This window comes from Pelobates fuscus, chromosome 2 (assembly GCF_036172605.1).
Source record: "Pelobates fuscus isolate aPelFus1 chromosome 2, aPelFus1.pri, whole genome shotgun sequence".
Lineage (NCBI taxonomy): Eukaryota > Metazoa > Chordata > Amphibia > Anura > Pelobatidae > Pelobates > Pelobates fuscus.
Genome location: NC_086318.1, coordinates 25,258,243 through 25,276,825, shown reverse-complemented (window position 1 = coordinate 25,276,825; position 18,583 = coordinate 25,258,243). Strand labels below are relative to the sequence as shown.

The window sequence follows — 18,583 nt, the reverse complement described above, 5'->3', positions numbered from 1 at the left end:
TCAAGCATAAGAAAAAAACAAAAGAAAAAATAGTACCTACTATGTCTTATGTTTTAAAAAGTAATAGACCAGAAATTAAGAAAAGATTATAAAACAGGAAAAGGAAACAACAGGGTAAAGGTAACTTTGAGGTAACAGATGCACTTTTATACATTTGAGCTATTGTGGCATGCAGATTTACAAATAACAGGGATGCTGTAATCACCATAAACACTATGGCTTATAATAGTAAAAAAAAAAAAAAAAAAAGTAACTTTCACAGAGGGCACTTTGCCCTACATGGAACCTTGGGAGAGGGATCTGGAACCGCTGAAAAGCCATCTGATTGGGGAGATATCTGGGAAGCCATGGCCACTACCTCCATATGCGTCAATCACAAAGAGCAGACTTATAAAACTCTACTTAGGTGGTACCTCACCCCATTCAGGTTCAAACAGATGGGCAGATCAGACACACATTTATGCTAGGAATATCAACACACAAATATATAAAGGCATGCAGCTGTTTCACCTAAAAAGATAATGAACAATACATAGTGTAATATATTCATAAGCATGTTTAACCCCTTTAAACCCACTTCTGGAATAAAAGGGAATCATGACATGTCGCACACGTCATGTGTCCTTGAGGGGTTAAAGACACACTACTAGTTGCACTCACGAAGTGTAGATTATCAGATAGCCTTAAGGGTGCCACCAGTGATCGATAGGGGGTTTAGGAAGATCCACTTCACGTCTTGGGTAATCAGGAACCAGAAGGAAACAGGAATCCGGTAGTATAAACAATTTATTTGTAAAATAAATAAGAACAACGGTCCAACGCGTTTCGTTCTAAATACAGAACCTCCTCAGGGACCTCTTAGATTATAAAACATTACAATGTAAATGCAGTAAAAAATTCCGCCTGATTTCCACCCTCCAAAAGTTCCCAATATATAGGGCTCCTCTTCTCCATCATTGGTGATGTAGTGGGTGTGTTCCTACTTCGCTCCATAATTGGTGCTACCATAATACCGATCAGCTGCTTCAAAGATCCATTCCGTTCAGCTGTTCGCAATTTCCAGTCGCAGTAGTGACGTATGTGTTCCACGGAACACTTCGGTGTGTTCCAGGAGCGTAATGTGTTCGGCTAATGGCTGCGCATGCATTTAAAAAAAATCTTTATCCTCAGCCATATAACAACGATTTAAAGGTCTACTTATAGGGAAATTAAGTAATGTAAAAGGTGAAGGAACCACTACAAGAAGAAACATTTACTAGAACCCAAAATCTTTATAAATCATGTGTATGTCTATAGAATAGAATGAAACCTAAATATACAGCGCAGGTCTTCCAGTTAGTTTCTAAGATCTTACACGCAGGCATACCATTGAACCCATGGATCTGGCTTATTTCCAAACCACACATTGACACACCCAAAGCTCAAAATAAGCTAATTGCCAGGATCACATTGGCAGCTAGGTGCACGGTCACAGAAAAATGGGGATGCCTTAACATTCCTTCCATAGAAGTTGTTAAGAGAAAGGTGGATGAAACCATGACACTACAAAACACTTTAACAAAATATGGGATCCATGGATTGTTGAATTTCCATTACCGACATAAGGGGGCTCAGTCCTGGCTTGGGAGTTCCTTCTTCTCCTCCCCCTCCACATATTGAAGTCTTTCACAAACCTTTTTCACTCCCCTTCCTCTTTGTTAACTCTTTTCCTATCAAGACACTTGCATATCTCTCTGTGGATATATATTAACTCACAAAAATGATTCTCCTTAGAAGCACTCCCCCTTCTGGCCCCAAAGGCCGAGGAGCTTTTACATTTACTCAGCAGTACCACACAATTTTACAAATCCTTATTTCAACTTAGTGAGAGTTAGGATGCCCCAATGACCCTCTCCATGCTACGTTACACACAAATTACAGCAGGGCCTTAATGCAGTCCCTTAATTAAAAATACTTACTCTTACAGATCGTACTTTATCCTCACACAGAATGCCTATGAATCCTTTTCTAATCCCCAGTCCCATAATTGTTACTTATTTATGTTTCGTTATATATTATATTGGCTGAGAAACATTTGGGAATCTTACGCTATTACACGCAACTTTGTGTTAAATGTGATACTGTTGAATGCACATGTATACCTGATGTAGGCAACAAACAATGTTATATTTTCTATTTTCTGTACTTTTCTGTTTCTTATAATTGAAAAATTTCTTGCCTGTATGCAACTCTACAAAATAAAGAATAAAAAAAAAAAAAAATTGAAAGACCAAGTAAAATGATGTCACTAAACAGTTTTCGGAATATTATTTCTACAGTTCAAAGCAGCACCTATTGTAAAAAAATACTAAAAAACAAAATAATAAAAAAATGCTTGGTTTAGGTGATGTTTGGATGACCTTTCGGGTGATGTTTCACTAAACACATGACTCTACAGCACTCATAGTCTACACACTGAACTTGGAACATAATGATAACATTTCCCTTTTCTTGTTACCTGTCCAAAATATATACAGGTAAGTAGGACTAGGCAGTTAACCATTGCAGTGCTGTCAATACATGCTTCCTATGTCAGCTCACATTATATTTAAACACAGAACAGTTCCTTACCATTGGGAAGTTCTCCAGCACCTGATGGTGTTCGTCTTTGCTCTCTGTGAATTTCCACTCGGGGTCATACAGGTAGGTGTGTAAATTCTGTAAAATGAGGATCTTTGTTTCCAAGCTGATGGTCATATCATCTTCCACCGTGTCCAGAGAACGCATTACCAGGTATGAAATACAAGCTGCGTTTCTTGAGAGAATAAAAACATCATTCAAATTTATTGTAAAATTGTACCTATAACAAGACTAAGAATATTAAACAGCTCTGTCACGTTAAACTGGTCATTTTGTGTCTCTTTTTTATATAAGATAAATGACTTTTTCTCCCTTTCGGAGTGTGATCTTTTCAATATTTGGCAATGGGCGGAGCTTAAGCAAAGTTCCATTTCAGTTGCTAAACTTCTATACCCACAATCCATCAGTCAAAAGAATCCACAGAAGGCAATCTGCAGACAGCATGGACAGACAAGAACAAAATGGAGATGCCATATGTACTGAGATCCGGCACAAGAAAGAAAAGATAATAAATAAAAATAAAATAAAGTGGCATGTATGGGAGTATACTCATTAAGGTACAGGAACGTAATGCCCTGAAATTAATCAAAGGTGCAGAATCAGTGCATTTAAACATGGACTCATGCTGCACTTTGCCCTAGTCTTCCTGACACCAGATGATTGATGATCAGTTGAGGACTGAAGGAAGACTGATTGAAGATTGCATGTTACCAGATAATATTGTAACTTGAAACATCCATATCTTGTCAGGTTCCGACCTGCCGGCATCTCCGCTACCCTGTGACTTCCGGGTAGACGGAGCTCGACCACGCCCCCTCCTCTGACGCGGTCTGCCCACGCTACATAGGGAGACCGCGCCAGATTCAAAGGGCTGAATTATTGAAAGCTTACCGGCAACCCGAACTCAGCAAAAGCGATTCTTCTGCCTCCACTGTGTACCGGAACCGGACTGGGAAACCTAGACCTACCTTCTCCACTCCTCGACCTCGGATTAACCTAGACCTACCTTCTCCACTCCTCAACCAAGGATTAATTCAAATACCAACTCTTACCTGCAAGGTCCTTCAATTTTTCTCAGGGGAAGCTGAGCAAGCCTGGACTTCCTCCACTACAAAAGATAAGTAGTACTTTCGTCCAGAATCGGATACTGCCTGCTTGCAAATCTGCTTATCCTCTAATTTCATTACTAACTGATATATCCTGCAACCTACTAAACTAATACTACTCTGGAATGTCACTCTTTGCCATGGACTTACTACTGCCTTTTTCTTATACTAATACGCAATTCTGCTGCTGCTTGTTCCAATTAGCAATTTCCATTTATTTAAAGGTACAGTACCTGTACTAAAATAATTAATTGTCTCCACTCCTATTCAATAAAATAAAACCAACAGTTATCTGCAGTTGTGTTCCATATTGTTTCCAAGTTAAGCATTACATATCTACAGATACATGCACTTAAACTCAGAATGCATTTCATAGACAGACGGTAAGTGCTTTTATTGATTGTTCCTGATTTCATGTTACCGACCCGGCTCACCTTGATTCTGATTTTGTTACCTCCTGTGTACCAGACCTGGCTAGTTCCTGACCTTGAGTCTGCTGTTGTGCTACTTATCTAGCACTCTAATTTATAATATAAGTTTACCTGGCCTGTAGTTTAGGTTAGTTCTGATACCTCCTATATCTTCCCTATACGTTAAGCCCCCCCACTCTAAGGTTTGGTAGTACCCCTTTCTATCACTCCTACTGAGCCTTTCTGTTATATGTTGTCCTTGCTGAGGATCTACTCTTTTACTGACATTGTATAACTGATGTCCTAGTATGAGAGTACTAGTATTGTTTTAATATGAAATTGGTAAAAGTATGAAATTACGGCATAGTACTTTTATTATTATACTTATATAGCGCCAACAAATTCTGTAGCGCTTTACAATGGGTGGACTGACAAACATGTAATTGTAACCAGACAAGTTTGACGCACAGAAACAGAGGGGTTGAGGGCACTGCTCAATGAGCTTACATGCTAGAAGTAATGGGGTAAAGTGACACAAAAAGGTAAGGGAAGAATAGGGAAGTAGATTGGTAGAATACTATTCACCGAAGAAGTGTGGGGTTTGTTTGTTTTTGTTTTTTAAATGACAGTTGCAGGAGATGAATCAGTTGGGAGCCATTAACAGTTTAATTGATATGCTTTTGCGAAAAAGTACATTTTTAATGATTTTTTTGAAGGAGTGGAGACTGGGTGAGCATCTAACGAAAAAGGGAAGGGAGTTCCCCAGGAACAGTGCAGCCCTTGAGAAGTCTTCAAGGCGAGCCTCAGAGGTGGGAGTATGAACAGAGGATAGACGCAGTTTTCCGGCAGAGCGTAGGGGCGTAGACGGGACATACTTGTGTATTAGGGAGGATAGATAGGTGGGAGCAGCCTTATGTATAGATTTGAAAGCAAGAACCAGAATTATATTGAGCCCTATATCTTACAGGAAGCCAATGTAGGGACAGAAAGGTGAGGCGTGGGAGGTGCGGGCAGACAGGAAGATGAGCCTCGCTGCTGCATTCATTATAGATTGCAATGGGGCAAGTTGAGAACACGTAAGACCTCTGAGAAGCAGATTACAGTAGTCAAGGCAAGAGAGGACAGTGGCATGAAAAAGCACCTTATCCGCATCTGGTGTTAAGTAGGGGCGGATGCGCGCAATGTTTTTGAGATGGAAGCTGCAGGATTTGGTGATTGACTGGATATGAGGGGTGAAGGAGAGGTCGTAGTCAAAGAGAACACCTAGGCAGCAAGCCTTCATGGAGGAGCTGATAGTAGCACCATTAATGTGGAGGGAGACAGAAATGGGAGTAGCAACATTTGAGGGAAGAAAGACCAGAAGTTCTGTTTTGGACAAGTTGAGCTTAAGGAAGTGAGCAGCCATCCAGTTAGAAATAGTAGAGAGACAGTCAGAGACACTAGTCAAGAGGGGCAGGGAGAGATCAGGGGAGGACAGGTATATTTGAGTGTCATCCGCATAGAAGTGATATAGTATAATGTGAGATTTACCTCAAAATGTAAACGTCTTGCCCTCCTTGTGGAGAAAAGAGGAATTCACATGAAATACCAGTGTGTATGCCAATACGGTATGTCTAGAGGCACTTAAAAGCAGGTGATTTGTAATATGACAAAATATCAAAATATCCAACAGCTGATTAAGAGCCATAATGTCAAAGTGATCGCAACTCCACAGCTCCGATATCTTTCAATACCACTTTTACCATTAAGCGCTACGGAATCTGTTGGCGCTATATAAATTGCAATAATAATAATAATAATAATAATAATAATACTGGATTTAAAAAAAGTTGGTTTCCAGCACTTGGTGCAAGGCTCTACAAACTCAAATTGCAGGCTAACAATCTCTATCTACCCGGTGCTATATGAATCCTAACTAATACTCAAGGGAGAGCTGGAAAGGGAAGAGATATATATATTTTACCTTAGCTCCCCGTCCAGAGTTTGGATCACAGCAGCAATGCTCCGGCTGGTCTCATTCATATACCTATAACAGGCCTGGAGGCTCTCGCTCATTGAGTTCTGTCAGGGTAAATAGAGACAGCATGAAATGTAATTATGACCAGGGCCATATTAAGAGCCCAGTGGGCCTGGTGCTGACAATTATGACGGGCCTAATTACAAAATCTTATTGACTAAAAACACTAAAACAGTCCTACCTGCTAAGCGTCATGTATCTGATGGAGATGGTGCTGGAGGGAAACCCATAGGATGCAGTTATGAGAAAACACAAACTCTATGCTAATCTCACGCTTTTATCTTTCAAGTAAACCAATACCCCCTAACAGCAGTGTCTAGTAAAGCAGGAAGTCTATGGATGGGGTAAAAGGTTGGGCCACTGACACAAATCACATAACCAGAGCTGCCGAAAGGGGCGAACATACACAAAAGGGGCATGTCTGTGTCCCCATATCTCCCAGTCCCTTAGTGTCTGTGTCTCCATGCCACTAGGACACTAGGGGACATTGAGAGACATTGGGGCACTGGAAGACATGGGGACACTGAGATACTAGGGAACAATGGGAGACCTGGGGACACATATTCTTGGGGACACTGGGAGACATGGGGCACTGAGACACTGTGATACATACCCTTTGAAATATATAGGGGACACTGGAGACTTGATAAAGGCCTGGGTACAGTTCAAAACGTTGCGGTGTCCAATAAACCTGCTTAAATGATCCATCACAGTGAGTGCCTGAGATTTATTCTTTTATACTATGGGACACTGAGACACTTGTGGAGCACTGTGAGACTAGGGGATTCTGAGAGACATGGGGAACATGAGACACTAAGGACACTGAGACACTATGGACACAGAGACACTACAGACACTGGGAGACATTGGGCACTGAGACACTCTGACACATAGGGGACACTGTGATACATAGGAGACTTGATAAAGACCTGGGTACAGGTAGAAACATTGTGGTGTCCAATAAACTTGCTTAAATCTATCACAGTTAGTGCCTGAGATTTTTTCTTTTATACTGAGACACAAGGAGACATGGGGACACTGGGAGACATTGGGACACTGAGATGCTGGGAGACTAGGGGGCTTTGGGAGACTAGGAAACACTGAGACAGTAGGGACACTGGCACACTACGGACATTGAGAGACACCAAGGACACTGGGAGACATGGGGATACTGAGATACTAGGGACACTGGGTGGGAGATATGGGGACACTGGGAGTCGCCCAGTGTCCCCATGTCTCTCAGTGTCCCCCAGTGTCCCCTAGTGGCTCAGTATCCCCATGTCGCTCAGTGTCCCTTAGAGTTTGTGTCTCCATGTCTCCCAGTGTTCCGATGTCGCTAGGGGACACTGTGACATTGGGACACTGGGAGACTAGGGACACAGACACCAGGGACACTGAGAGACATGGGGACACTGAGAGACACCAGGGACACTGAGAGACACCAGGGACACTGGGAGACATGGGGACACTGAGACACTAGGGACACTGGGAGACATGGGGATACTGAGATACTAGGGACACTGGGTGGGAGATATGGGGACACTGGGAGTGTCCCATGTCTCCCAGGTCTCAAAGTCGCCCAGTGTCCCCATGTCTCTCAGTGTCCCCCAGTGTCCCCTAGTGGCTCAGTATCCCCATGTCGCTCAGTGTCCCTTAGAGTTTGTGTCTCCATGTCTCCCAGTGTTCCGATGTCACTAGGGGACACTGTGACATTGGGACTCTGGGAGACTAGGGGACTCTGGGAGACTAGGGACACAGACACCAGGGACATTGAGAGACATGGGGACACTGAGAGACACCAGGGACACTGGGAGACACCAGGGACACTGGGAGACATGGGGACACTGAGACACTAGGGACACTGGCTGGGAGACGTGGGGACACAGAGAGATGGGGCCACTGTGTCCCTATGTCTCCCAGTGTCCCAATGTCTCAGCGTCCACAAGTCTCTCACCGTCCCCATGTCTCGCAGGCTCAGAGCTGCTGTCTGGACTATCTGTCTAGAGTTGCTCCCCCCGCGGATCAGTGTGTAGAGAGAGGCAGGGAGGGAGATGCTGTAACTTCTTGTCCCTGCCTCTCTCCACACAAACACCGGCACTGGTATTGCAGAATAATCTCGGTTTATACTGAGAAAGAAATTTGTATTGCCGGTATTACTGAAATACCGGCACCGGCTAGGCAGCCTCAAATACCTGATAAATACTTCTGAGAAATACCTGGCAACCATAAGAAATACATGAGAAATACCTGGCAACCCGAAGAGTAGTGTGTGTAAACAAAAAAGCCACCATACTGGACGGTAGGAAAACCAGCCTACAAGGTAGGAAAGGAATGGTTATGTGTCAGTAGGTCTGTCTGTGTGTGTGTCAGTATGTGTGTCATTGTTTGTGTGTGTCAGTATGTCTCTGTGTGTGTGTGTGTGTGTGTGTCAGTATGTCTGTCTGTGAGTGTGTCAGTATGTCTGTCTATGAGTGTGTCAGTTTGTCTCTCTGTGTGTAAGTGTGTCTGTTTTTGTGTGTGTCAGTATGTCTGTCAGTCTATGTGTAAATATGTCTCTTTGTTTCAAGCACATATCCAGGTATTGCTGTGCTTTGTGTCCCTTTTGAAGATGCAATAATAGGAATATAGAAAACATGGATTAGAAAGATAATCTAAAATGGTCTCACATGGGAGTATTTAGAACAAATAATGCTGCTATAATAATATTGCACTTGCAGATGAGCAACTTTACACCAAAGTGTGGAATGATGAGAATGCTTACAAGTCAGTTCCACACATGAACCTTAGTGTGTATGTATGTGTGTGTATCTGTATCTGCGTGTGTGTGTGTGTATATATGTGTTTGTGTATCTGCATGTGTATCTGCATGTGTGTCAGTGTTTGTATCTGTGTGTATGTGTATCTGCATGTCTGTCATGTTGTGTATCTGTATGTTGTCATTGTGTGTATCTATATAATGTCATTGTGTGTATCTGTGTGTATGTGTCACTGTGTTTCTGTGTATCTGCGTGTGTGTCAGTTTGTCTGTTTCTGCATTTCAGGTTGTGTATCTGTGTCAGTCTGTGTATCTGTGTGATTATATCTGTATGTGTGTCAGTGTGTGTATATGTAAAGATTAGACAAGGTAGGTGTAGCGGAGGGCAGTATTATAATCCACGATCTCCGCTGGTTTCACAGGTAAATCCACAGTCAGCGCTGAAAAGTAAGGCAATGTCCCAAATCCTCCCAATAACCGGATGAAACACAGTATGGGAGTCAACTAACTGGCTTCATTCACAGGCTTCCATATTTATACAGTTCCCCATACAAGGGGTTTCCTTACAGATATTTCAGGGGATTTCTCCCAACAGGCATTGTATTTCTCCCAGCAGGCATTGCTGCACGAGAGGGATACTCCCGCTAAAATGGACGGTTAAGTGGATTATCCCCTCGTGCAGCAAAATCGACAATTTACTTAAAAATACATATTACACACTTTATTCGGTACATTGACATAACCGAACGTTCGGTAGATAGCTGGGGTCTGAGCGTCTCTTTTGTGAGAATACCGCTCAGATCCCAGCTGAAATGACCGAACACCGCATCAATTACCTTTTTACATGGAAGATCCCCTCAATCTGCCGATTGAACCTAGGGGAACTACATTACCGAAAACCGGGCTCCCGAACGGTATGGAAGTACAGCGGTGTTCGTGTCGTCAAGTAGCCGTTTTTAGTTCCAGGCGCTCGACGACCAAACACCGCTGCAGAAACAAAGGATCCAAGATGGCCGACCGCCGCATCGAACGACGGCCACCTAGGAGAGCCTCTAATTACCGATTGCAACATTGTTGCAATCGGTTAACAAGCGCTACACGTCCCTGAATGTGTGGTCTATCAGGGGAGCCCGCATTCGTTTCATGAACAGCCCAGTTAGCCGCTGTTCGTGAAATGAAGTATTTGCATGCTAGTAGCTTATGGCCAGGGCCGCCATCAGGGCATGACAACCATAACAGTTGTCATGGGCCCGGCGGCCCTGGGGGGCCCGGCCGCCCGGGCCCCAGTGTGGGGCCCATCGGGTGGCCCACACACTTAGGGCCACCCGATGAGCCCCCTCCTTCAGGGGCCCGGTCAGCGCTATGGGCGTTGTATAGCGCGACCGGGCCCCTTTAAAAAAAAAAAAAAGCAGCCGCAAGTGCTGCTGGGAGGAAGTGCTCACTTCCTCCCAGCTCACTCCGCGCGGGAGGAGCGCGCCCGCCCGCCCGCCCACCCAGCCGTAAAGAGGGAGAGCCCAGCAATGAAGAGGGAGCAGCGCCGACTCCCATCATCCCCAGCCACCCTCCTGCAAAGAAAAGGTAAGAGACAGGAGGGTGGCTGGAAAATGAGCTGTGTGTGTGCATGTATGTATGTATGTATGTATGTCTGTCTGTGTCTGTATCTGTATGCATGTATGTGTATGTCTGTCTGTCTGCATGTATGTGTATGTATGTGTGTGTCTGTATGTATGTCTGTGTGTCTGTATGCATGTATGTGTATGTGTGTCTGTCTGTCTGTATGTATGTCTGTATGCATGTATGTGTGTGTGTCTGTATGCATGTTTGTGTATGTCTGTCTGTATGCATGTATGTGTATGTCTGTCTGTATGCATGTGTATGTATGTCTGTGTGTCTGTATGCATGTATGTGTATGTCTGTATGTATGTATGCATGTGTTTCTGTATGCATGTCTGTGTATGTATGTCTGTCTGTATGCATGTATGTCTGTCTGTCTGTATGTGTATGTCTGTATGCATGTATGTCTATGTATGTATGTCTGTCTGGATGCATGCATGTCTGTCTGTGTGTCTATGTCTGTCTGTATGCGTGTATGTCTGCATGTCTGTATGCATGTATGTCTATGTATGTATGTCTGTCTGGATGCATGCATGTCTGTCTGTATGTCTCTGTCTGTCTGTCTGTCTGTATGCGTGTATGTCTGTCTGTATGCGTGTATGTCTGTCTGTATGCATGTATGTCTGTGTGTCTGGATGCATGTATGTGTATGTATGTATGTCTGTCTGTGTATGTATGTCTGTCTGCATGCATTTATGTCTGTCCGTATGTCTATGTGTGTATGTATGTATGTCTGTGTGTATGTCTATGTATGTATGTCTGTCTGTATGTATGTATATGTCTGTATGAATGTATGTATGTATGTCTGGATGCATGTCTGTGTGTATGTCTATGTCTGTCTGACTGCATGCATGTATGTCTACGTATGTATGTCTGTCTATGTATGTTTGTGTATGTCTGTATGCATACATGTATGTCTGTATGCATGTATGTATGTCTATGTATGTGTATATGTATGTCTGTATGTCATTATATATGTATATATGTATGTCTGTATGTCAGTATGAATGTATGTCTGCATATTATTATGAACGTAGGTCTGTGTGTATGTGTGTATGGATGTCTGTATGCATGTATGTCTGTCAGTATGTCTGTCAGTATGTCTGTATATATGCATGTATGTCAGTCTGTATGTCTGTATGCCATTATGAATGTATGTGTGTATGGATGTCAGTGTCTGTATGTATGAATGTGTGTGTGTGTGTGTGTGTGTGTATGTATGTAGGTGTCTGTATGTATGTGTGTCTGTCTGTCACTATGTATGCCTGTGTGTATGTCTCAGTATGTGTGTGTCAGTATGTATGCCTGTATGCGTGTATGTCTGTTTCAGTATGTGTGTCTGTTAGTATGTATCAGTGTGTGCGTTTGTGTCTGTGTGTGGACCCAGTGAGCGGTATTTGGAGGCGGGCCCCAGGGGGCCCAGACCCTGAGCTGAGTTAGGGGCCCCAAAATTTCTGGTGGCGGCCCTGCTTATGGCTGCCAGCAGGCAAATTACCATAGTCCCAGAATACACAGTACAATACATACAGCCTACGGCATACATACAGACAACCTTTAATACATGTATAGTCCAGAAGTGGCTAGGTTTGCCACAGTAGGCACACTCAAAATGCTAATGTGAGCGATCTCCTAACAGAGTTAGAAACATAATAGTGGCCCTATTCCCAAAGGCCAAAATAAGTTACAAATATTTATCAGGTAAGGAGCACAACCATAAATATGTACACAAAAAAATCTTTATTAAATGGGTCCACAGTTAGGATATCTCTTTAAATATATTCAGCAGAACAAAAAATGTTTCGGCAAAGTGCCTTTATCAAGGGAGCCTCTCGAAACGTTGGGAGCTTTTTTGATTGACTTTGTCCTGTCTTCTCACTAGGTCTGGTATTCTTTTGTTTTCTTGTGTTTATACATGCATTGGGTTTATGGGTTGTTATGGTATCTCATGTAATGAATACACATTGTGTCATTTAGCTAGTTATGTATTATATATTTGATGTATATGCTAGTCCAGAATTTTTGGCATTACATTGTATCACTTATATTGCAATTTTTTGTTCTGTTGAATATATTTAAAGATATATCCTAACTATTGTGGACCCATTTAATAAAGATTTATTTTGTGTACATATTTATGGTTGTGCTCCTTACCTGATAAATAAGTGTGTGTAAATGTGTATGTATATCTGTATGTGTGTCAGTGTGTGTGTGTGTATCTATGTGCGTATGTGTTTATGTGCATACCTCTCAGCAGTTACACACAAATACAACCCTGCATTCAAGCTTCAACACTACATACAAACACACCCTTGCATTTAAACATCAAACATCACATACAAACACACCTGTACATTCACACAAACATACTCCATACAAAAACATGCTTACATTCAAATACACAAACACTGTTCGGTGCTAAATACAACCCTGCAAACACGAGAAAATGGTAGAGCCCCAGCTGTCAAAGCATTGTTGGAGTTGCACGACAGATGGGGATCTAACCTTTGTTCATCCTTGCAATAGGGTCCCAAATAAATTCTTGTACCTCTCTACTTTAGTTCTGCATGTTTGCATGCCAGGAGGGCATGTTTGCATGCCAGGGAGTGTGGTAGGGTCAGGGGGCCCAAGCAAATGCTTGCCCAGGGTCCAATCAATATTAAAGACGGCCCCGAGTGAAGATAAACTCAAAAGGCAGCAATTGCCCAGAGCACCTGCCTTGCAAAGAATTCTAATTGAGCTGTGTTGGGAAGTCTGTGATTGGACAGCCACATAGAGTCTGGGTGTGGTTAGAAGGGGAGGGCTTGCAAAGGCAGCAGACAAGAGATCTGCAGCTTTTGCAACCTTTTTTCAAAAAAATAAATAATTGAATGCATGCACGTTTTCATTGGGTGTATATATCTTTATTTATGTATTTATTGGTGTTTGGTGGTTTACCTTTAAAGTCAAGCTCCAAGCTCTGCTTTAAAGTCCTGTCCTTTTTTCCATGTCTAATTTATCAGGTGATAGTTCACAGGAAGCTTTTTTTTTTTAATTAAGGTTGTTATTTGTTTTGTTTTTTTGAAACATATCAATAAAGCTCAATTACAAACAATCAAGTGCAGTGTTCATAGTTAAAATACTAGTTAATAGTTGTCACGGTAATATACCCCAACACGCAGGAATAGTTCAATAGTCAATAGACAAGAAACCAGGGTTCGTCTTACCGGACCTTAGAATGGCCGGACTAGGACGAGTAAGAAAGACAGAGTCTAGAACAAGCCGAGGTCAAGGGAACTGAGAGACAGCGTAACGTAGAACAAGCCGAGGACTGGTACACAGAGGACAAAACAGCGGATAAGCAAGCAAGGATAAGGAGAAAGCGGAGTCAGGAACAAAGCCAAGGTCAAGCACCAAAAAACCAACTGAACGATACAAGCACTAAAGGGAACTGGACAGAAACCACGATAGGGCAAGGAGCAAGGGAAACAGGTGAGTACAAATACCCTAAAGTTCACTTTGATTGGCCCTTGTCATATCCACGCCCCCAAAACGTGAGTGTATGGGGAACGTGGTATGACAGGGGCCAATGGGAGACTGATTCTAATTTAGTCTCCCACTGTCCCTTTAAGAGCGCGCCCGAGACGCGCGGCGCGCTCTTAGTGTCGGGCGGGACACGTGACCGCTTCTCGCGGTCACTGCCCGCCTGACAGATCTTATCGTTGGCTGAGCCGCGCGCGGCTCGTGCAGGAGCAGGACCGCGCGCGGCGAGAAGAGAGGACCCCGGCCGGCCCCTGGAGAGGGTAAGTACCGCTACAGTACCCCCCCCTGAAGACACGCCCACCGGGCGGGGAGGAGCAGGCCTGGCAGGAAAACGAGCGTGGAAAGAACGCACAAGGCGAGGAGCGTGAACAGCGTCAGCGGAAATCCAACTGCGTTCCTCAGACCCATAGCCCTTCCAATGTACCAGATATTGGAGGCGACCCCGAAGCAAACGAGAGTCAATTACAGCCGCCACTTCAAACTCCTCATGGCCCTCCACAGAAACCGGAGGAGGAGGAGGGACATGCCGAGTATAACGGTTGCACAGGAGGGGTTTTAACAAGGAGGTATGAAACACGTTAGGAATGCGTAGATTTTTAGGAAGATCCAATGCATACGAGACAGGATTAACCACATGCAAGATACGAAAAGGACCAATAAAACGAGGGGCCAACTTCATAGAAGGCACACGAAGACGAATATTGCGAGTAGAAAGCCATACCCGGTCTCCCACAGCATAGGATGGAGCCGCCCTGCGATGCTTGTCTGCCTGAACCTTCTGGCGAGCAGCTGAAGCCACCAAAGAACACTGAACCTGCTCCCAAGTATTACGTAGACTAGCCAAATGTTCGTCCAGAGCTGGCATGCCCTGTAAGGAGAATGCAGCTGGAAGAACTACGGGATGCCGGCCATAAACAACGTAAAAAGGGCTGTTACCGGAGGATTCATGAGCAGCATTATTACGAGCAAACTCAGCCCAAGGAAGAAGGTCAGCCCAATTGTTCTGATGGTGGGACACGAAACAACGAAGATACTGCTCTAGAGATTGGTTGGCACGTTCAGCAGCTCCATTAGACTGGGGGTGGTAGGCGGAAGAAAACGAGAGGGAGATACCCATCTCTGTACAAAACGTTCTCCAGAATCTGGAGATAAACTGGCTACCTCTATCGGACACGATCGAAGTGGGAATACCATGCAACCGAAACACCTCCCTGGCAAAGATAGAGGCAAGTTCCTTGGATGATGGCAATTTGACAAGAGACACAAAATGAGCCATCTTAGAAAAACGATCCACAATCATCAGGATGACAGTTTTACCATTAGAGGGAGGTAATTCAACAATAAAATCCATGGATATATTGGACCACGGCCTCTCGGGTATGGGCAACGGATGCAACAACCCACAAGGAACTCTGTGGGAGGACTTCATACTGGCACAAGTGCTACAGGCATTAACGTAATCGGTGACGTCCTTGCGCAAGGAAGCCCACCAGAAATATCTAGAAACTGCTGAGAATGTCTTAGAAATACCAGGGTGTCCAGCAGTTCTAGTGTCATGATATAATGACAAGATGTCTCGTCTCTCTGGTATGTCAACGAATAGCTTATCAGCAGGCCTCTCCCCAGGAGCCAAGTTTTGTTTAGCCTGAATAGCTTGTAAGAGAGAAGACGAAATAGAAAGAACAGTAGTAGCTATTATTCTGTCAGGCGGAATGACAGGGGTAACGTCGACCTCGAGTTTGTCAGTAGTCTCGAATTGTCTGGACAGAGCGTCAGCTTTAGCATTACGATCACCCGGTCTGTATGTGATTATGTAATTAAAACGAGACAAAAACAGAGACCACCTGGCCTGCCTAGAAGACAATCTTTTTGCTTCACTAAGGTAGGAGAGGTTTTTGTGATCCGTTAAAATGAGGATGGGATCCCTAGTACCCTCTAGCAGATGTCTCCATTCCTTGAGCGCCAAAATGATAGCCAGGAGTTCACGATTGCCTACATCATAATTCTTCTCTGCTTTAGACATCTGTCTGGAAAAGAAGCCACAAGGGTGTAACGGCTTTTCAGGTGAATCTCTTTGAGACAAGATAGCACCTACCCCTATCTCAGAAGCATCAACTTCAAGAATAAAGGGCAGTGAAGGGACAGGATGCTGTAAAATAGGAGCAGAGGCAAATGAAGCCTTCAGGAATTCAAAGGCCTCGAGTGCTTCTGGTTTCCAGACATGAGTATTACCATCCTTCTTGGTCATTCTGGTTATAGGTGCTACAATGGCAGAAAACCCTTTAATAAAGCGCCTATAATAATTAGAGAACCCCAGAAAACGCTGAATGGCTTTCAAACCCTGAGGTAGAGGCCATTCCATAATGGCAGACAGTTTCTTGGGATCCATACGAAAACCCTTGGCAGAGATTATATAACCCAAGAATTGGACTTCAGATTGATCGAATGAACATTTTTCGAGTTTGCAATAGAGACCGTTAACCAGAAGAGTTCTCAACACTAATTTAACATGCATGTGATGAGTCTGTAAATCAGTAGAATAAATTAATATGTCGTCCAAGTATACTATAACGAATGTATGTATATATTGACGTAGGACATCATTAATAAATTCTTGAAAAACTGCTGGGGCGTTACAAAGACCAAAGGGCATCACAGTATATTCGTAGTGGCCACTCCTGGTATTGAATGCGGTCTTCCACTCGTGATCCTTTTTGATACGTATAAGATTGTAAGCACCCCTAAGGTCCAATTTAGTAAAAACTGTGGCCTGTTTAAGCCTATCAAATAGTTCTGTGATCAAAGGTATGGGGTACGCATTTTTGACGGTGATTTTATTTAGGCCCCTATAGTCAATACAAGGCCTTAATTCGCCATCTTTCTTAGATACAAAGAAGAAACCCGCCCCTGCCGGGGAAGAGGATCTTCTTATAAATCCCTTCTCTAGAGATTCCTTAATATATTCCTCCATAACCAGATTCTCCTGAGGAGATAAAGGATATATTCTCCCTTTGGGAGGCATCGTACCAGGTAATAAATTAATAGCACAATCGTAAGGCCTGTGAGGTGGCAATTTTTCAGCCTCCCTTTTATCAAAAACAGATTTAAGAGACAGGTACTGAGGGGGTATGACCGTAGGCACGGGAGGAATATTAGTAGAATTCAAAGGGGTGATTTTAACAATACAAGACTCTTGGCAAGAATCACTCCAAGAAACTATTTGTCCTGACTCCCAATCAATGGTGGGATTATGAGTACGTAACCAAGGATACCCTAACCAAGGATACCCTAACACGAGGTGAGAGGAAGGAGAAGTAATGATCTGAAACCGAATGGTCACCCCTGTAGACATATGTAGTGGAACAGTTTCATGTGTGATAACTGGAGAGCATAATGGTCTACCATCTATGGCCTCAACGGCCAAGGGTGTCTCCTTCTCTCTGGTGGGTATGTTATTCTCCTTGACAAAACTGGAATCAATAAAGTTTTCGGCCGCTCCGGAATCAACCAGGGCTAGTATATTCCCTGCTACGCAGTTACTACCAAGGTGCAGGGAAACAGGGAGAAGTAATTTATTAAGAGGCAAATGTGAGGACTGTGATGTCACACCCAAGGCCAGTCCTCTATACGGTGCGATAGTTTCCCGGACGCACGGGACATTCTTGTCTCATATGGCCCCTCCTACCACAATAAAGACAAAGTCCCTCCTTTCTCCTATAAAGCTTTTCAGCGTCAGTAAGTTTGGCAACCCCTAACTGCATAGGTTCCTCCTCAGAACCTTTAGATCCCTCGGGAGTCTCAGCTCTAGGGGAGTTAACGGGAACAAAACGTCTATTTCTGGACCTGGTATATAACCTGTCACGGATCCTGTTATCTATATCGATAAGATAGTCAATCAGGTCCTCCAGGGGTACAGGGAGGTCCTTAGCTGCTACCTCATCCAACATAGTTTCAGACAGACCCTCCATAAACGCAGTAGTAAGCCCATTATTAGTCCAATCTACCTGTGAGGCAAGGGTACGGAACTGAATAGCATAATCGGCTACAGATTTAGATCCTTGCTTTATTCTCATTAATGCCCTGGCGGCATTTTTTGACCTTTTAGTCGTGTCAAATGTTCTACGAAACGCTGTGAGGAAGCTAGTGAAGTCGTGTACCATAGGCCCATTAGCCTCCCAAATAGGATTTGCCCATTCTAGTGCCTTATCCGTAAGCTAGTGCATAAGAAAACCCACCTTAGATCTATCAGTGGGAAATGAACGTGGGTACATTTCAAAGTGGAACTCCACTTGATTAAGGAATCCCCTACATGTCTTAGCGTCCCCTCCATACCTAGGTGGCGGGGTTAGATGTGCTGAAGCATTAGGCATATTAGCTGTGTCTGGTATAGGGTTTACAGGAGGCGCAGGTACAGGTACCGGAGCTGATCTGGATAACAGTGTCTGGATGGCTTGAGCCATTTGATCCATACGGTGATCCTGTTCTGCGAATCTAGCCTCATGAGTGGCCATCTGTTGTCCTAAACCTGCGGGGTCCATGGCCC

General features: G+C 43.8%; 1 protein-coding gene across 1 annotated transcript in view; it reads right to left on the bottom strand.

Moving 5' to 3' along the window:
- The window catches only part of LOC134586101 (squalene synthase-like), a 55,644-nt gene that overhangs the window by 31,384 nt on the left and 5,677 nt on the right, over nt 1-18,583 (bottom strand). The window contains exons 2-3 of the mRNA XM_063441611.1: nt 6,099-6,196; nt 2,611-2,794 (exon numbers count right to left, since the gene is read on the bottom strand). Of these exons, the coding sequence (XP_063297681.1) occupies nt 2,611-2,794; nt 6,099-6,196 (282 nt within the window). The remainder of the gene's footprint in view (nt 1-2,610; nt 2,795-6,098; nt 6,197-18,583) is intronic.